The following is a 20,804-nucleotide window of genomic DNA, read 5'->3' as shown; positions in this document are numbered from 1 at the left end:
TTGGTGCTGATAATAACACTGCAGCAGTGGCTGCTCAGCGACTGTTCCGCGCCTCGACTTGACCCTGCAGATTGTAAACAGTCTCCGTGCCCCGCCCCCCTCCCTCCGTGCGTGCCGCGTCACGGGCTAAGCCCCGCCCCCGGCTGCCTCTCACGTCCGACCGTAAAAAATAGAAACTTCCAAGATGGCCGAGTCCGTGGACTCCATGCATTTCGCAGCGAACAGCAAAACAAATTCCCCTAAACCCCTGACAGCCAAACGGCCGCCCGAAAGTCGTCCGCAGTCTTCCGGCGACCTTTTCCCGCCGCCTCCCAAGAAGGTCCGGGTGGAGGAGAAGGGCGTGAAGCACAGGAAAGTGAACGGAGAGGCGTGCGCAGGGGAAAAACACAACGGGAAGCAGAGTTGTGGGAGCCCAGCGAAATGGAGTTTCGGCCCGGCCAAGGCGAGCCACTCCGCCGCCGTGGCCGCCGCCATGCCGCCGACCCCCGTGCGGAAGATCTTCAAAATCAGCAACTTTCTCGCCTCGCCTCCCAAAGTTAAAAAGGCGAAGGAGAGGCGGCACAAGGAGAAGGAGAAGGGCGGCGAGCCGCCGCCGCGGAGCCCCGCCGCCGGGGCCGCCGGGGCCGTCGGGGCCGCCGGGGCCGGGGCGGCCAGCCCCGCTAGCGGCCGTACAAAGACCGAGAACGGCGACGGGAAAACGCCGCAGAGAGGTATGATCGGAGCCGCGGGGCCGCCCGGCCCCCCGCTGCAGCTGCACACACACACGGAAACCCTGCACCCTTAGCGCTGGCATGGGGATTATTTATTTAGTTATTTCACATTTGGCCGTCCCACAGGCCTCAGTATTTACTGGGCCCATATGGTGGTGTATGTATACACGTGGAAATGTTTGTGCGTTAGTTAGGGGCTTCGTCTCTTCTGACAGTGTCGTCTCTGCTGTTTCCCCCTCAGATCACCATGTCAAGGAGAAAGACAGGCAGAAGAAAAAGGATAAGAATAAAGAGTGGAGAAGTCACAAATTGCCACATGTGCATGATATTGCGAGAGAAAACGGAGGGGTGATTTCTCCAATTAAAGGTAAGAATTTGAAATTGTATTCTTTGCTATTTTGGTGTTATTAATATGTATATTTAAAAAAAATATATACTTTTAGTAGTGATAATCTCTGTTCAAAACAGATAAGGCCAGTATGACTTTATATGAAGTATAATGTTAGAAATTAAAACATGTCAATATTTCAGTGGGAGAGTTTTCCATAAAGTGAACACTTTTATAGATAATGAAAAAGATTGCTAAAAGCATAACCTGTCAGATCAGACCTGGAGATTCCAGCATCCTATTTACAAAGACATGAAATGATGCACAACAGTGTACTAGTGCTGAAAACTGATTTGGTTCTCTCTCACAGAGTCGAAGGAGAAACTCAAAGTTGGTTCGGATGAAGACCTCCTGCTGAAGAAACTCAAGAAGAAGAAGAAAAAGAAGCACAAAGATAGTGAGCGGGTAAAGGAGAGGCACAACCGACCCAAAATGTATCACCGCTCGTGCCAGACAGTGTGTTCAGGGGTGTCCCTGGGTCTGCCGGAGTTCCTCAGCCGCATCAACGGGAATAACAACAGCAGCCTAATCCATAGCACCACTACATCACAATATCACCACCAGGATCCTGCTGTTACTGCCGCTACCTCCCCCTCCATCTCCTCCATGGTCAGGGACAGGCTCAGCTACAGCTCCCCGCCCCAGTGCACCCCGGCGCCCGGCCTGTCGGGGCTGGAGTTCGGTCATCTGATTCACATCGAGCAGCAAGCCAACGGAGGAGCTTCTGTGGCGCACGCGTACACCGAGCAGATCTCCTGCCTGTCCCCTGATGAGATGGAGCGCTTTGCAGAGGAGTTTGTGACTCTGTCGTTCAGCGAGGATGCGGCGCAGGCTGCGTGCTTTGTGATGGGAATCATCCACGGAGCGGCGTCCTACCTTCCTGACTTCCTGGATTACTTCTCCTACAAGTTCCCTACCGCAACAGTGAAGATGGAGGTGCTGGGGAAGAAGGACATAGAGACGACGAACATGACCAATTTCCACTCTCAGGTGAGAATGTGCTTTTAAATTTCCTGTGGACAGTTTTAGTAGAAGCAAGTTCAGAACTTTCTGCTTTGATGCTGCAATTTGTCACTTCATAGTCTGCGAGCAGCACAGGCTCCGCTGTCACAGACTGAAATCACACATCCCCGGTTTTTGACCAGGCTGTTACTGGGTAGAGCCTTTCAAGCTGTACTGAGTCGTCTTTATTCTCCTCTCACGGTTCAAAGCACATCAATGTTCAGGTTGTCTTGTGGGAATGTTCGCTTTGATGGGGCATTGCTTGAAAAACTCCTGATATGACACCTTCGGTTGAAGTTGTGCTTTTATGTCGGAGGAAGTGTGACTCGAATAATAAACTGACGGTAGCAGCTAATATTTGCGTGACTATTTGGGCTTTTTAACCTGGACATTCAAATCAGCTGCATTTATTGGACAATTGGCTTGTTTCAGTAGGAACTACACGATTAGATGTTCAATGCTTCCTAATATGTTTCAGTTTGTTTTCTATCAGAATAGTGCTGAAATATTTCCATTCACCTTTTTCCTAACTTAAAATCTTATGGTTATTTTGGTAAGAAATAAAGATAAGATTTTCATGCAGTTGTGGAATTGAAAATGGCAACAGTTAAAGAAACGGTTAAGAAAAAATCTAACAACAATAATTGACTCAAAGCTCAGTTGCAGCTTGTTTTCTGTTCACATCAGAACATGGAGTTTGGAAGAATTTATTTAGAAAAATGAAAAAAATTAAATTATTTCTATATTGTGAGGGAAAGTATTAGAACACGAGCATGTTACTTATTTTTTCTTTTCTTGACATCTTTGTTACACCATGTTACATCTTTGAGGTTGTTTTCTAGATATTTGTGTCGGTGTTGCTCAGCGATGTGATCGGTAGACTCAATTATTGTTCCTTATTAGCGAACATCAAAGCAGCGGCTTCAGAGGCAGCACGAGTGAAGTTGTTGAATTGATTCATGGCTGCGTTTGCTTTCACACTGGTGTGTAAGGCAAGTCATTGTAACATGTATTTGTTTAACAGGATATTAAAAGCAGTTATCAGCCGTTTGTTATACACAAAATGAACATGTCTGATATTCAGAATTGAACTTCCTATTCATTATAATCATCTCAGATATCCAAAACGTCATTCTTTCTACGATTAACAAGATATCACATATATCTGGTTCAGTTGCGTATTTCAGGCCATGTGCCTTTGGATGAGGTCAACTCTTTTACGAATTGTTGATTTTTACTAGCAAGCAATCTAAATTGCAAATATTTTGAAATATAATTTATCTTGAGTGAATGTTAAAATTGATATATTCATCATCTTCTGCAGTCTTCTACTAGTTGTTAGGATTTTGTCTTGAAACAGCATGGCCAGTGGATTTAAAATAAAAGGATCAAGATTTGATTAAAGTGCAGGTTTAATTTAAGGGGTTTTACAAATGCATGAAATTTACCATTTAGGAATTTCAAGACAACTAATAGATGTTTGCTGGTCAAATGAGGTCCTTTCCCTCTTTACTTCAGGATGAATGAAGCAGTTAAAAGGTCTGTGGGTACTATGTGTCTTTAGATCAGACCCTGATACCTTCCCTGGACGATTAACTCGTGTTTAGCACATGCTAAGCAGCGTAAATGCATGGGAGGGTTATTGCCTCCCCAGTGCCGGAAGCTGACTTCAAGGGAGGGAAGAGGAGTCTTGAGGCGAAACGTAACACGTGGGTGTGTAAATTGATGTGTTATCCATGCAACGGAGCGATGGAGCAGGTGCCGGATCCATGCAACCTTGAAAATGAAGGGGATTCGTGGAGTGGCTTCCTCCCAGAATCGTGTAGGTATCAAGTACTCGGGTTCTGAGGTATCAAGTTCTGAGTTGCCAGTTGGCCGCTGTTTGACTGGAGCTACCAATATGACGGCCAAAGAAATTTCAATGCAAGTAAAAGTGGGCTATCATTGGGCAGGAAAAAACATACATCTACAAGAAAGATGGTAAAAACTTTCGATGTGGCCAAATCAACAGCTTTGGTACGTAAGACAACTAAAGTGAATGACTGCAAAATTGTTCCTGGGTGACGAAAACTCCCTCAGAACCTTGAGAGAAGTCAGGAACACTGTGGAGAAGGAAGGCGTATCATTGTCAATGTAAATAAATACAGAGGGTTCACAGTAAGGTGAAGGCCACTGGAAACCAATGTTAACCTTCAGTAACAGGAAATCAGAAAACATTTACAAAAGAATAAAGCCTCCCATATCCTGCAATCAGATTCTTTGGATGGATGAGATCAATATAAATGTTTATCAGGATGATGGGGAGAGAATCTGGTGATGTCCATGTGCTCCAGACCTCAGTCATGAGCTGCAAAGGATTTTCATCAAAGGATTAAAAATTGTGGTTATATTTACACTTGCAACTCAAGATACTTCGCTTAAAAATGGCTGTATTATCTAAATGGTAAATGTAATATTTTTGTAAAGAAAAAAATTTATTAATTACATTTAAATTAAATTAATCTGTAAATCTTCACTTTGATGAGCACCATGGACAGGTCCAAACAGAGACACATGAGATGAAATCTGTTTATGACCTGAAAAAATGCCAATTTTATCAAGGAAAGAACACTGATGATATGATATCTAAGGGAGGGAAACTTGCTTGGTTTGATTAAATATTGTGCCAGTTTCTTCTGGTGGTAAGCAAGCATGTTAATATTGTTTTGTATCGCAAGCCCAGGTTGAGACTCGCTGTTTAAGAGCATCTTAGTCTTTTGTAACACAGGAATATGTTTGGCCTTCCTTGTTACTCCAGCAACTTCTATAGATGTTTACATGGTAAACAAAGTCCAGAGCAGTTTGAGGGGGAAAAATGGGGATATCTGAAAGGTAAAATTGACTAGAAAATTGGTTTTATTAAAGGACAGGAAAGTAGGTCCCAATTTATAGTTTTGCATTTTCACTGGAAGTCTGTCAGCTTCTTACTTAATTTTTCTGTGGAAGATTACAAACTACTTAAAATTTAAAGATTTTTTTTTCTTTTTCTACTTTCTTACTATTTTCTGTCATCTGTTTTCTTTTTTTCTCAGTTATCGCAGTAGTGTTTATTGAAGAAATCATTTTCAATGTTCTTCTTGTTAGTTCGGCCATGCCTTTAACAATCTTAGGTTATTTTTAAAACCTAATAGCAAAATAAGAAGGTTTAAGTTATTGCGCAATTCATAATCTGATTAGGCATTTAATCGTTTTAATGCTCGATAGATAAATCACTTGTAAAAATAGTCATTAGTTCCAGCCCCAATGTCAAATGTAAAAATAAATAGCTGGAAAATACAGTTTTAGGTCCTTAGATAGTCAATATTTAGTGATACTTCCTTTTTATAAGAGCTTTTCACAAAGTATCTTTTTATTGTTTGGAGGATGTTTGTGAAAAGTAATCTAATTCTGAAGTACTTGAATTAATTCTGAAGGACTGTTTGCATGTAGTGTTTTTTGGAGCTGTTGAGGTTGAATCTGTAGATTTTCCCTCTGGCAGTAATCATAAGGGTTTTGAGGTGTGTTTAATTTTAAGCTCAGTGTTTCCTTTTCGGGTACCATCTACTACTGTTTTGTACAGTCATGCAGGTGATGGATGGAAAAAATAAATCTTTCATTTTGTTTCATGTCAGGAGATGAAATGAGCCTTCTTTTACGCAGCAGCCCCCCCCCAAATAAAAAAACAAAACAGACTTGATCATGGTATGTATTCATTGGGGTATAGTTTTCGGTAATCTTATGCACCGTCTCACATTCATTTACTTCCTGACTTGCTTTCATTACTGCCAGGATCTCTTTTTAATGATGGGAGAGTCGGGCCGCTGCATAAAGTCCTCTCTGAGCACATCCCAAAGATTCTCAGCATGTTTAGGGTCTGGACTCCTTTCACACATGAATTGGTGGCCAATCGATGTGTGAAAATGATGTCTCATGCTCCCTGAACTTTTCTTTCACAATTCTATCCCAGCGATTCCTGCTAGTGTCGCCTTACATTATGCCCACATTATCAAATAAGAAAAGAATCAATTGATTGGAAAAACCTGGTTATTCAGTACATTCAAAAAGTCAGCTGACCTTTTTTTTCTTCTTTTTTTTTATTATGCACATAATGTTGCTGAACCTAAAAATGACCAGCTGAAGCGAACACAGATTATATTACTGCATCGCTTCAACCTCTGTTTTTATAAGTCTGGCTACACACTACGAGACCTGGGCTTTTCCTGCGTAGAACAATGCCAGGCAGCGCCCTTTTTTTCTTTTATGCATGTATTGTTGCTGAACCTAAAAATGACCAGCTGAAGTGAACCCAGATTATAATGCTGTACTGCATCGCTTCAACCTCTGTTCTTATAAGCCTGGCTACACACTACGAGACCTGGGCTTGTCCTGTGTAGAACAATGTCAGACGGTGCCCTCGGTCAAATTTTCTGCTGCATCAGCTTTCTGAGAACAAAATAGTATTCCTTCATTAACATAAAGCAATATTTCCCCAAAAGTATGAAGATGGTGTATTTGATGTTTGGAACTGCAATCCAGCTCTCCGCCGCTGCACAAAGGGAGCAGGGCTGTACCACGATCCACACATCAGGCGAAACCACCCGAAATCGACGAAGGCAGGTTTCATCCACCTGATGAATGTGTCTAAAGGCACTTAGTGTCTTGACTATGAACCCCCTTGAACACATGACTTAATCAAGTTTACAAAAACGCATACACGGCTCCTCGATGTCCCCTGAATTAACGTAACGTCTCATCAGTGTTCTTTTCACAAAAATATCTGAAAGTACAGAGAAGGGGAATCCCGATGACATGTGAAATGGTGCAGAGAGCAGACATAATTACTCTAATATAGAAGAATACTAAATTGTGTTACTTAAAAAAAGAATATGGTTAATTTATCGGGCGTGAGAGTGCAGTACAGTCACAAGATGTCTGTGCAGGAGACAATTGCAGCACCAGTGAAGATCAGAGTGAGAGAGAAGAGTTAAATGCAGAGAGGATGCTAAGGAACATTTGTGGATTAAAGCCAAAGTTCAGCCTGCAGGATTTAACATTTTATTCGTCTATCCAGATATTACAAAAAATACAGAATGAGTGGCTTTAACCACCAGTGGTTGAAGACATTCAGCTGTCTCATACTCCGTGACGAGAATATGATTTGCAAAATATGCCAACACATTTCTTTACAACAACCGTCCACAAATGCAGTGTGGTGAACACCATGGCACGAAACAGCAGAGTGCTGAATTTTTGCCTTTTGAATGTCCCGACTGACGTGACTGGTAATTACAGGATACACTTAAGTTTTACACGTCACTATGGTCAAATTTTTACATTACATTTTTACATATTACATTACTGGTTACATGCACATCTTAATCGAGCTATTGGCAACAAATTCGCTAGGGATTTAACTGGAGTTTCCAGGAAATCTGAGTATACATGCGCAGAAAGACAATCTGCTACTCTGTTGTTTTCATGTGACTGTTGTTATTCCTGCTTCCGTGGTCTTGTCAAATCCATAAGGGGGAGTCCCAGGCCAGTCAATAGCTCGGCTAACACTGGTTTGCGCATGAAACTGAAGTTTTAAAGATCAAACCTGGCCCTTATATGTGATGACAATCATTTTAAATTCTATCATAGTTTTAATAGAAAGCAAATGAAGACGTCATCCATTGTCTGCATGGACGGCAGTCAAAGGTGTGGGCCTTGCCATGCTGTTTCTTTGCTTCCAAAACTGGCTCTGGGGGCATAGCATGTCACTCGTTTATGGTGGAGAAGGAGCTTAAACTTGTGTGTGAGGTTGAGAAGTACCAGTCAGCAAGCAGGACGAGCAAGACAGTATATAAGGTAATGAAATATAGACAATTTATGCAATTATAACTGAAAACTGTAATGTTGTCATACTTTTAAACATATTTAAAGGCAAAAACCTGGCAATAGTTATTCTTGTGTCGAACAAAATATTCCTTTTTTGGGCATAAACAAAAAAATACCAAAAGTTATTTGTACGAAATAAATAAGTAAGAAATAAATAACTCAAGTAGGCCTTTCAATATCCATTTAAAGTGCAAAAAAAGAAAGAAATTGCAACAGCTCATGCAGTAAACAAATCATTTTAGCTTGTTTAATTTATTCTGTCACCAGACACACGGCTTGCCATGAAGCATCAGGCATTTTTAGGGTATGTCATGACAAACCGTGTGTCCGATAATAGAAGAAACCAAACAGTAAATATAAATAATATGAACTTCATTGAACTAATATTGAAATTTAAGTTGAAATATCCAAAGCACTGAACACCGGTTGTGCACTGGTGGGCGTGTGTATGAGTGTCCGTGTATAACGTGGCTGGCGATTCAATGATCTGCAAGTTCTCCCAGCACACAGTTGACTGGACACGGGAGGATACGTGCGAGGATCACTTACAGAGTGAAAAGCATAAACGTTACAACACAAAGATCATGTACATTAACGGCAGCTTCTGTAGTAGGTGGAATCCTAATTTTGTATTAGAGCCCATGACAAGAACTGAGGTTTCCAGCGTAGTTAAAAAAAAAAAAAGAAAAAAAGAAAAAAAAAAAACTCCCTGAAAGCAGGGTTTAAGGGGTGGATGAGATTCTACCCGAGTTCCTCGGGGCTGTTTCATTTTTTTAGTATGAGTCCTTTTCTACAAGTTACATACATAGTAGGTGAATTTTCATTACACTTTTGCAAAACAAGTTCTGAAATTACGAGGCGTTACTGCTGTGGGGGTTTCCATTGAACGGTATTCTGCGAATGAGCTTAATTATCGTAAAGAATGTCATCCCTCAAGACTTTTTATGAGTATATCTCTCCTAGAATCTTGTCCTTCAAGAGAAAATTGCGAAAATAGTCAACAGAAGACGAAGTTAGTGGATGATCATTCATATGGTTTCGTCATATGACCGACTACAGGTTTTTCTTTGCGATATTTACCGGTAGGTTTTACCCAATTCTAGTAGTAATAGATAGCAGCTTATCTCCAAAGTCTGAGGGCAAGCGCTCAGTTAGAAAAGCTCTCTGAATTAAAAGGTATTATGCACAATAAAAATGTATTTAGTATTGCTAAGGAATTTAGCCTTTTCAACTATGCTGATTACAAAATGTGCTTAAGTTGTGATTGGTGAAATGTTTATATTCCTCACCATAAAGGGGATTGTGTCCAAGGATTTAAGACAAGTACTTGCCCCCTCTGTGAGAAAGGTAGCCCCTTGATGGCCCATTACTTAGAAAACTGGTAGATGTGACAGTGGTGACACTTGTTTCCAATGCAAACACATACCGTACTTACGCTGCAGCCTTCATCTGCTCTGGCTGATTCACTAAGTTGGTAGCAGGTGTCTTCAACTCTCTGACAATTTCCAAGCCTTTCATCTCAGTGATGGGTAGTACTTCACTTCTTTTCTCAGTTACATACTCACACACCCTCTTCCCAGTGTCACCCAAGCAGCCTTTCTTTCTTTTTTTCTTTTTTTCATTGCTTGTTGTTTGACTCTGCAGCATTTATCACATTTAGCCTCAAAACCTCTTCTCATCGGTTTCCTCACTTCCCGTCCTTTTAAATTGTTTTGATGGGGAGCTCTGTCTTTCTGAATCTCTCAAGCCCACTGACAGTTTTGACATCATGTTTAAAACTCCACTTGCACTGCAGCATCAGTTGTTACGGATGTAACAGTCTCCGTGTTGAAAAGTTTAGACCCCGAATGTCGGACAACCTCACTTTTTACAAACGTATTCAAAGTCAGTAAAATCCCTGTTTTTATATTTGGGTCAATATTTGGGTCAAATTTATTAGGTAGATTATTTCAGGCAGATAGTCCTTGAGAGGTAGATTGATCAGATGCAATATGGAAATGCTGATTAAACCTCTTTGAACAGTCTGGTTGGGATGGGACCCTGAGAGAAAAGTTGATGGTTATTTCAGCTCAGAGAGCTCAACACGATAGAAACAGTCCAGGCAAAAATCAGTTTCCAGACTTGTTTCCAAAGCCACTTAACTCACTGACACACCAGAGGCAGTAGTAAGAAGGATGCTGTGAATCTGCTCTCTAATAGAAACACTTTTGTTTCTGAGGAAGCTGATAAAGTCATCACTGCTGACTCTTGGTCAGCTTAGTGCTGAAAAGACAATGGGCATTCTTCCTGTCATCCTCAATTAATTACAAATATGAACCAGTTCTAATTTTGTGAGGGGTTTATTTTATTATTCAAATATATTTCAAGGTTGAATTTTTTTCCAAGTTGCTGTGATGTCTGTTCCTCTCCAGCTTTGTAATTTCTAGAGGGTTGTTCGTGGATATTAAAGGACCTTTTACATTGTAACCATAGATTGGTTCTACTGAAGTTACCAAATATAGTCACGTTTGGTTACAGTATTCTCTTATAAACAGCCATGATAATCACATTATGTATAATTACTAATGTAGATTAAGCAATGGTTATATAAAACTGGTAAAGAAAGACAGGATCCTGAAGAAATACTATATATAGTCGTTCACTTTCTGCGCCATATCTCAGAACAAGACGGAGGGTTTGAGAGAGACTGAATAAGAACCTTATAGTCTCAGAAGTTTCTGTTTTCTACAAAATGTCTGAAATTATTCAGTTGTGTTCTTTCATCCATCAAAGAGCCAGTAGCATACCTTTCTATTTGTTGCGCGTTGACATTTCTACTTCCTTCTCTTGATGAGCGCTGAGTGTCGAGGAGCTTTTCTGAGCTCTTTATTAATAGGTGGTGCACTGGAAATGTCACACCACTTAATGTGAAGAACACACTTGATAGGGCTAGCCTGTTTTCCATAAAAGATGCATTTAAAGTAGGAAAAAAAAAATGTTTCATGGCATTTAATTGCATGTCAGATCTGTCAGAATCAGATATGTTACGTGCAGGGTCTGATCTGTGGCACCTCCTGCAGGTGAAGCGGACATATTCCAAGGGAACGTACCGCGCCGGGGCCATGCGGCAAGTCAGTCTGGTTGGAGCGGTGGATGAAGAGGTTGGGGACTACTTCCCAGAATTCATCACCATGTTAGAGGACTCTCCTTTTCTTGTGGTAAGTGCTTTTACGTCTTTTGCATATGCATACAACTATAGATGATGACATATCTGTATCTATTTTTTGTCTCTATATTTTGCTGTGTTGCAAAATGTAACCTGAAATTTCTCACCGTGTTTGTACAGCGGACTCTGCCCTGGGGGACGTTCTCCAGTCTGCGGCTACAGAGCCCCACGGACAGTGACGACGGCCCCATCATGTGGGTCAGACCTGGAGAGCAGATGATCCCGATGGCAGACATGCCAAAATCCCCCTTCAAAAGGAAAAGGTGGGCAGATGCTGACGTGGGTTCAGAGATTCCCGGCATTCCGACACATAGTCAAGATGCGTACTACTGCACAATTTCAATGCATATGTTATGCACCCAGTAACACCTGCCTTTTCCTTTCAGGTCCACCAACGAGATAAAGAACCTGCAGTATCTACCCAGAGCCAGTGAGCCCAGAGAGATGCTGTTTGAGGACCGTACGAGAGCCCACGCTGACCACATTGGTCAAGGCTTTGAAAGACAAACAACTGCTGCCGTAGGTGTGCTGAAGGCTGTGCGCTGCGGAGAGGAGTAAGTGAAATGTCCTTTCTTTTTGATTAATCATCTATAGATTTCAGTGTAATCCACATTAATGACTGTGTGGCCTATAATAGCATTATGCATGAGCTCTGGTGAGCCCACCACGAGAGACTGTTGAAGAAGCAACACAGTGCCATGCTATAATAGAGATTATGAATGTAAAAACATTACATGATGTGTGTAATCACCATCATAATTGTTATTACATAATGTTAATACTGTACTTCTCAGTGTTTCATCACACGTAGGCTTCAATGGAATATTACCACCTTTTCTTTGTGTGTGTGTATGTGTGTGAGATAGACACTCTCCAGAAAATTCATATCACCCCTTATTTTCCCTCCTTTCTAGCAACAGAGAACAGACCAAAACAATTTAATGTGCGTGGTTTACAAACATTTCTCCTCACTTGTGTTGAACTTAAAGGGGACCTATTATGGCATCTAATACCTATTTTAAACAGGCCTTGAATGTCTTAAAAACAAGCTTTTGATTATTTTTTTTGCTAAATAAATTAGAAATTCAGCCTCTGAGCCATGTCTTTATCTTCCCATTCTCTAACCTCATTATCTATGCAGGATTCTGAGTGGGCAGGGCTATGATAATGAGGCTCTGTGCTGATTGGCTGCCTGAATGACGCGATACACCGCTACGAAAAAATGACGGAAGCTCCGGCCGGCAGAGTTAGTTGTGGCCGTGGTTTCACGCATCGGAGGCCAACCGATGTAAATCGCATTTTGGTTACGTAACGAAAGGGAGCTGAATCTGAACGGCTCGTAGATCCACATCACACTGGACGGCTCATCCGGGCGGCTGTACAGACACTGCAGAATTTGGTTACTTTCCTCCTTCTCTGAGTTGGCAGGCTGAGGGGAGACCACTTTATATATGTTAAAGCAAGAGAGAACGTGTTTTTCATAATAGGTCCCCTTTAATGTCAAGAAATGCAGATATGAGGGATCGTGTGAGTCTTCACCCAGAAGATGACATTAGTCACAGGCCATTGTTGTTTTTGCTTTACTGGTGTTCACTCTACGTCAGGAGCTGCATCACATTTGACGCCGAGAACATTGAGTCACGCTCTTTGCTGTTTCCTATGTAAACGCAAATAATGTCAAATTGGTAGCACATCGTTACATAAACATTGCAGGATGTCTGTGTGCAAACATGTACAGATGAGTAAAAGAGATGCTGTGTTGTCTTACAGCAGTGACACTCCGGCCCGGATCACCAAAGACGTTGTGTGCTTCCATGCTGGAGATTTCCCAGATGTGGTCATGAGGCTGCAGCTGGACCTCCATGAACCCCCTCTGTCTCAGGTAACTCCATTATCCTAATCTTAATGATATCTAACAGGATATGCCTGTTTTTTGTTTTTTTCCTTCCCTCCTTTGATTCCTTAAAGCTGAGCCAATTATTTCTTGCACAGAAAATACTAAACGAGTATGTGGGAGAGACTGCATTAAACTTCAGGTGACATGGGCTAAACATTTATAATTAAATGATTGCGTAATACCCTCCGCTCTTTTTTAGCTTGGAGGTTTTGGTTTGGTTTCCTCTCTGATCTCATCAACCTAATTTTGAGAGGAAATTTAAAGAAGCTCTGATAAATACAGCACCTGTTCTGCGCTACACTGCAGACATAACAAATTAAGAATTAGTTAAATTTTCACTAAATATATGTTAATGAACACAAAGGAAAGGATGGTTACTTAGAAGCCTGAGGATAGGTAAGAGTCTTTCATTATCTTGAAGTCAGTGACTAGTGGTCTTGTGTTTACTTCAGAGAAGAAAGTCCAAGTTTCACGTTTCTTTGACCCCCGAGTGAAAGTTTATGCTTCAGGCCGTCTAATAATAAACCCAGAGTTGATTCAACTCCAGAAAGCTCCTCTGACTTGCGTTAACACTGTGCAGTTTTTTCAGTTAAATGCTGTAAACAATGATGAACTATTCAAACAATTATTATTTTTATTTCTTTGATTATGTCAAAAGAACAAGAGATACACTTATTGGTTAAAAAAAAAAAAAACTATTTGCGCTTGTTATGTCCAAAGCAGTGGACACACAAGGCTGGGTGTTCATTTTTTCTCCACCAGACCAAGTAAATGAAACAAGCTGTCAGAGCTGTTTAAATCAAAATAGAAAATATTCTGCCTTTTACTGTGAAGTAAAACAAATGTAATGCTGTTACAAAGTTTCACACCTTCACTTAGTAATCACTGAAGAGTAAAAGTCTGCTCTACAGGTGCGTTGCCATTAAGCTTTTTTCCAGAAGAAAAGCGAGACTGTACTACAGGTACAGGTAGCGCTGAGGAGGGTGGGCGTTTCCATTGAACCATGTTTTTCTTTTTATGAGAGCAACTCTCCTCGTTCTCTCACCGTATCTCATCCTGCGAGACTACTCAAACAATGAAACAGAAGAACTCGACTTTGAAGATGGATAAAAACATCTTTGGTCTTTAACAAATTATTGCGACCGCTGTTGAGAAAATAGTCACCAGTCACCCTTTTTGTAATGCATAGTGATTAAGTAGTGTTATAGCACAACCACAAGGTATAAATGAGGCCAAAAAAGCTGGAAACTAGATTTTGATGACTTTAGATTGACCAATTACCTCACATCCAACACTGCCAGAGACATACGAATGCGCAAAAAGTGTTTCCATTATACTCTTCCGATAAACTGGATCATCGACACATTGTGAAAGTATCACAATGTTATTGCGATATTTGGCCGTTTTTTCAAATAAGAGGTGTTTACATTACAGGTTTTTCTTTGCAATGTTCAGTAGGGGTGTACCGAAAAATCGATTCACATGACCATTGCCATTCTCATTTACTACAATTCAGAAACGATATAAAATGTCCCAAAATCGATTTTTAAATAATAATAAAAAATAAAACAAATCCGTTTTCGGACGTCACCATGCTGCCAGCTCTGGAACTCATGGTGAGCGGGAAGCTCCTAAACAAAAGAAACTGCAACAATGGATGAATAAATCTGCCATCATTGGAGCTGAAGAGCAATTGAAGTTTTTCATAAAGAACCATTGTTGTCGTTGTTACTTGATCAAAATGTAACAGATGCAACAGTTCTATCTTAGCATGGATAAATGTTAAAAATTTAATAAATGTGAAAAAGACACTTACATGTGTCCATTTATCATTCTCTCTTGCAATCCGGACTGAAGTAGATCATGAGGATCCTTTGCAGAAGTCATTATGAATTAGGGGTGTAACAATATATCGTGCCACGAAATATCGCGATCCAAAAACGTCACGATACGTGTCGTGGAGGTGACAACCTGTATCGCGATATTGGGTTATTAATATTAATCTATTGTGTTGACTAGTAACGCGCATCCGACCGCGGCCGCAGCCGCGACCGCGCGGACCAAAATCTTACTCCGCTCAGAAGAAAGTAGTCCCGTTTTGCGGTCCTGTTTTGAGCTCTGAACCTTTACTTATTTAAGTCTGGTGTAGAGTTAAGCCTTACCTTATTAAATTAAACCTTTTTGGGGTCGTGAGTAGGATAAACACGGGACAACTTCTGCGTGAGTTTGCGTGTACTTCAATGTCCGCTCAACAGCGTAGGATTTCAGAACATCAACACAACACCTAGTGCTGTATCACTCCGCCCAATCTAAAACATACTAACAACTGATATACTGACTAGTGTCATTATAGTCCCTAATTTACAGAATATAAAGAATATATTTATAAAATAATGAACCCTGAATTACCAAAATAACCTTCTTAACAAAAATAAATCTCCTCTTACACTTATAAGGTGAGCATGAATCAATCTTTTTATGATGTAAAATTGTATGTATTTTACTTTTATTTATTTAATTTTAGTTGTTAAATTTCTGAGGAAAAAAAAGTCAAATCATACATGAGAGAAACTATTCAGTTTGTGGCAAAATATTTGTACTTGTATGAAACTGAAGATGCATAATGCAAACCTGACATTTACTTTTAGTTCAGTTTGTGGAAAATGGTTGGCCTGGCTTTCTATTTAAAACTTAAACAGTTATAAATCATTACAAACTGTAACAATAGGGCAAACACACAGCATTGTTTTGTATTATGTGTCTTTCAAATAAAATACAATTTTTTCCAGTCATATGTTCCTCTATCAAGGTTGTTAAAAAATACTGCTATAATATCGTATCGTTATCGTGACCTCAGTATCGTGCCGTATCGTCAGATTAGTGTATCGTTACACCCCTATTATGAATCGAACTGTTTTCAATAGAAAATAGTTTTTGAGTAAAAAAAAAATCGATTTTGAATCGAATCGTAGCCCCCAAAAAATTGAATTGTGAGATGGTAAAAGATTCCCACCCCTAATGTGTAAGTTTTTTGAAAATCCAGGGGTGATGGAAACAGGACTTATAATTCTGCCAGCTGGTGGGTTATCACACTGGTAAAAAGGAAATCAAAATCGTTGCTCTTTTTTGAAAAGTCTTCTTTTTGCCTCCACAGTGCGTTCAGTGGATCGACGATGCCAAGCTTAACCAGCTGAGGAGGGAGGGGATACGATATGCCCGTATTCAGCTGTACCACGATGACATCTACTTCATCCCCAGAGGAGTTGTCCACCAGTTCAAGACGGTGTCTGCCGTCTGCAGTCTGGCCTGGCACATTCGACTGAAACAGTATCACCAACACGAGCAGGAGGTCGAAGATGACAAGCTGAGTGAAGACGATAAACATTCACCGAGAGATACAACACTTGACATCAAAGTGGAGGAGGATGAGGAAGAAGAGGATAGTGAGTGTGACCTTGCTGTAGAGACGGCGATGAAGCCAGAGGATGAGGACATGGAGGGAAGGGAGGGGCTTCCCTCGCAAACGCCGACACATATTTTCAAGGAGGAAGAGCAAGAGGACAAAGCAGAGGTGAAGGAGTTTCCAGCAACACAGTCGTTACTTTCAGTTAACAGTGAAAGAGATGAGATTGTCCACAATCCCTTACTCATTGAGCCCAAAGCCCAGGAAGACATGAAAGAGGAGAGTTGGGGAGGTGCAGACACATGTCAAACACTTCAGAAAGGCCCTGAGGAGGGTGGAGTGGACAGTGAGTCCTTTAAATCTTTACAGCAGATTAGGAAAGAGAGTGATGTGGAGGAAGAGAGGCAGCAAAAGACAGCTCTGCCAGCTCAGGGCCTGAAAGAGAAGAGTAAAGATGGTACAACAAGCACTTGCAACACAACACACATCAAAAAGGATAAAGGAAAAAGAGAGAAAGAGGAAAAGATGAGAGCTAGAGAGAAAAAGGATAAATGTAAGGAGAAGGATAGGGATAAAAAAGACAGGATAAAAGATAGAGAGAGGGATAGGGTTAGAGATCAGGAGAAAGTAAAAGCTGAAGGAGGGAAAGAGAGTAGCACATCCATGCTGCTGCAGATAAAGAAAAAGGAGGATGAGGAGCGGGCGAGAGAGGGCGGTAAAACTTCCCAAACGATCCTGCCTGCTCAGAAAGATGACAAGTGGGCCAAGGAGTGGGAATCAAAACCTCCACTGCAAGTGAAGAGAGAAAAGGAGCATGATAAAGACAGGGGAGGCTCACAGCCGGTACCTCACTCACGGCCAGACAAAGAGGACGCTCGGGACTCCTGTACGCATAAACACAAGTCTTCACACGGAAAGAAGGAGAAGAGCGGGCATAGGGAGGGCAAGGACACATCAAGTATGCAGGGGATGCAGGCCAAGTCAGGGAAGGAAGACGGGAAGACGCATAGACCTGCAAACCCTCAGGTTAAAAAAGAAGGTAAGAAGGAGAAAGATGTCAGCAGCAAAGAGGAAAAGAAGAAGCCTGCTTTTGGTCAGCCAGAACACAAACCGTCACGGACTCTTGTCACCTTTGACCTCTTTAAACCGATGGAGGCTCACCAAACTTTGGCCCTTTCCTTCACAGACAGTAGACCTAAACCCCACTATCACAGTGACTCTCGGGGCTCTTCCTCCAAGCATGGATCAGACAGTCGGACAGTTGTTCCCTCTAAAGGACCAAAAGTAAAGGACTCGGTGCAGGGAAAGCCTCCCACAGCACTACAGGACACTGGCTCACAGCAGCACTCACTAAAACAGCCGCTGAAGACACACACGCCCCAAACACAGAAAGATTTCTTGATATGAATGTCTCGATGTCTGGTCTTCTTTTTTCTTTTCTTTTTTTACTGTACAACTTACGCCGAGGCCTTGTTAAAATACTTGAAAGTTCATCCTTTCTTTAGACGTCACTATTCTTTGTAATAAAATGGCAAAAACATTCTGCCACATTGTTTTTGTGGCGCAGTGAAACAAGGATGTGCTCTGCAAGTATTTTAACATTGCCTAAGAATGTAAGCTAAGTAGCTCACTTCACGTTTTGTTAGCAGATGTATGTAGGCTTTATATACAATGTTCTGTGGCCCGTGTGTCAGTGCCTGTGCACTACTTAACTCTGCTCTTAAAGCACCTATTTTAGGTACTGGACTAGTCAATCTGAAACAACCACCCTTACTCTCTGCTATAGGAATTAACTACGTTCCCAGTTTGGAACATGACAGAGCTCGTCAGAGCGGAAATCCTATTTTTATTGTTGCTTTAGTCAATGGACTCTGTTCTTTATAACACTCCAAAAGCAAGTAGTTGTTTTCAGACTGGACTGTTTGACTCACACAGGGCTGTAAATGATACTGTATGTACCAAAACTGTACAGTATAGATGTTATTAGCACCAATGTGAGAAAATGTATACAGAAATTGCATATATTTTTTGTAAGACAAGTTTTATTTTCCATAGAACTTATTTATATCATTTACTGTCTGTTTTTATTTGAGAACCAATGTATGTGAAAATTTTGTTGTAAATACATTTTATTTCCTAAGATTAAGACTTGGTAGTGTGATTTATACTCTGATCAGAACCTCTCAATAAATGGTTCAAAATGTTGACTTAAGTCAAAAATGAATGTCTCTTTTTTTATTAATGTTTTGATGTCTTTTAGCAGCTTCAATGACTACAATAGCCACAAAGATATATTTTCATTTCTCTATAAGGGCACACAACATCAACAGTCAGGTCTCAGGCGCTAGAGTTAAATATTTTTTATACATTTTTTATTACTACACCTCAAGCTGAAATCTCTCGACTGATGTTACAGTGTATGCTCTGAAGCTGAGGATGCTGCAAACAATATTTTAGATGAATGTATCTGCCATACTAACGAAATATAAATGCAGGTTAAAACTGGAATAGCCATTTTAAAAGTTGAGTTTAACAACATTAGTAACTGCAGGTAAGGTTTTATATTGTAAAATTGTCTATTTTCAACACAAAAACTGTTGATGTTTATTGAATATATGTTATGACCCATTGCTGGAATTTTAGGATATTCATATCTAAACCATGTTTAATAATTACAACTCTAATATGCATGAACCCTATTTTTAGGGGCTTTTTGGTTTCAAGTGTAACATTTGCTGTCCAAGACTGCATTATCCATCCGTCAATTATAACCACATTTTTTTTACAAAATGCAGTTCACAAATATATGGCTCAGAGACATGTAATGCAGCTGATGGGGGGGGGGGAAAAGTGAATTGTCAAACATTTTGTGAAAGTTGTATACATGCACCAGTTCTCCAGTTTCAAGAACAACATGCACCAAAGTTGGCCTGGAAATCAGGATTAAATCCAGAGGAACCGGGATGGCAGGCCACAGTAGACCAAAGTCCCACTTGGTATTATTTTGATTAATTTATTTCTTTACAATTGAGTCAAAAACCAGCATTGTGGATCAGCAACGCAAAGTGATACCTTGTTTTATTTTCAAGGATGCCCATCTTGTGATACAGTAAAATTCACTGGGATCCTAACCCAATGGGTCTGCAACCTGTAGTGACTTTGTGGGCAGTAACTCAGCAGTTTCTATTTAAAAACAAACTTTCAAAGGTTCATAGCTTTCAGTGGGGAATCCTCAGTCAGTCAGAGGTGACTTTATATTCACAGTTCTAATCCCATGTATGATATTTTAGCATAGAAATCCTCCAGTTTAGTCACTCTGGTAGAAAAACACACTGTGTGCCAGCTCCAGCAGCGCTCCGCCCAGCAGCAGCCACAGAGGAGCACACACCACACTCACAAAGGTGTCGGTGAGCTTCTCCAGGTGAGAGCACAGTGTCAAACAGAAGCCCAGCTTCAGCAGCAGAGCTGTCAGGTCCCACAGCCTCTTGGTTAAACCCAGCTCCCCGTCTCTGGGGTGGAAGTCTGGTTTGCAGCGACCTGCCATCTCCACCACCAGCATGAGGAAGAGGATGGTGTCAAAGGTCCAGACAGGGAGGAAAATCAGGAACCAGTTCCAGTGGATTTTGGAGTCCAGTTTGAGGACCAGCATGATGAGGAAGACCAAGGCAAAGATCCAGGACAGGAGCACACGCTGAGCCAGGGACATGTTCATCTGGGAAAGGAGCCGGGGTCATTCACACGGAGAGATTGGAGAGATGGAAGAGCAGAAACATGTGAAACTACACCCACATACAGCAGAGCTGATTCTCTGGTGGCTGTGATTTATCAATATACACACAACCGAAGGGAAAAAGAAAAAGAAACGTAGACAAAACTTCCTACAGTTTAGACTTTCTTAGGTGAAAAAAACTTACAATTTACTGTTACTTCAACTTAGCACAAAAACTGAAGCTACAGCTAAGTAATGACAACATTGTTCCTAGGAGGCTTACCGAGTTTACCCTTGGGCTGAGTTAGTTTCCCTTCAAATTGCAGTAAAAAAGACTGACTATTCAACAATAAAACGGACTTTGGCACATTTTAAACTAAACGAGTGAACAGCCATGCAGCCTCGTAGTTGATGTTAGCTCTTAGCTCATTATTGCCATAGGTGTTTGCTGGTAATAACGATGAGACTTCCGGGCAGGCTTTTCAAAGTTAAAGCACACGTTTAATCAACTGATGGCTTCCGGTTAGTCTTTTCATAAAAAGAGCAAGATTTTATCAACTTTTAATGAAGGACTCAATTTTGTCAACCAACA

The 20,804-nt window shown here is 41.0% G+C and overlaps 2 protein-coding genes across 2 annotated transcripts; one reads left to right on the top strand and one right to left on the bottom strand.

Annotated features, from left to right (window-relative positions):
• The first annotated feature begins 184 nt into the window (after nt 1–184).
• On the top strand, nt 185–18,678 carry LOC133444349 (lysine-specific demethylase RSBN1L-like). The gene is made up of 8 exons (XM_061722077.1): nt 185–710; nt 952–1,077; nt 1,409–2,088; nt 11,058–11,195; nt 11,324–11,466; nt 11,590–11,757; nt 12,974–13,085; nt 16,255–18,678. The coding sequence occupies exons 1-8, from the start codon at nt 185–187 to the stop codon at nt 17,908–17,910; spliced, it is 3,549 nt and encodes a 1,182-aa protein (XP_061578061.1). The 3' UTR covers nt 17,911–18,678.
• On the bottom strand, nt 18,582–20,672 carry LOC133444360 (transmembrane protein 60-like). Its single transcript, XM_061722093.1, has 2 exons — nt 20,496–20,672; nt 18,582–20,215 (listed from the first exon to the last, which is right to left on the bottom strand). Exon 2 carries the CDS (start codon nt 20,213–20,215, stop codon nt 19,811–19,813), a length of 405 nt encoding a protein of 134 aa, XP_061578077.1. The 5' UTR covers nt 20,496–20,672; the 3' UTR covers nt 18,582–19,810.
• Nucleotides 20,673–20,804: the final 132 nt, after the last annotated feature.

Source organism: Cololabis saira, chromosome 5, assembly GCF_033807715.1.
Source record: "Cololabis saira isolate AMF1-May2022 chromosome 5, fColSai1.1, whole genome shotgun sequence".
Taxonomy (NCBI): domain Eukaryota; kingdom Metazoa; phylum Chordata; class Actinopteri; order Beloniformes; family Belonidae; genus Cololabis; species Cololabis saira.
This window is presented reverse-complemented; position numbering and strand designations above follow the sequence as displayed.

Bases quoted from the DNA above. Each gene is read 5' to 3' on its own strand.
- LOC133444349 (XM_061722077.1), top strand. From the start codon at position 185: ATGGCCGAGTCCGTGGACTCCATGCATTTCGCAGCGAACAGCAAAACA. The intron at 1,078-1,408 runs GTAAGAATTTGA...TCTCTCTCACAG, and splicing joins GGTGATTTCTCCAATTAAAG to AGTCGAAGGAGAAACTCAAA. The intron at 11,196-11,323 runs GTAAGTGCTTTT...GTGTTTGTACAG, and splicing joins AGGACTCTCCTTTTCTTGTG to CGGACTCTGCCCTGGGGGAC.
- LOC133444360 (XM_061722093.1), bottom strand. From the start codon at position 20,215: ATGAACATGTCCCTGGCTCAGCGTGTGCTCCTGTCCTGGATCTTTGCC.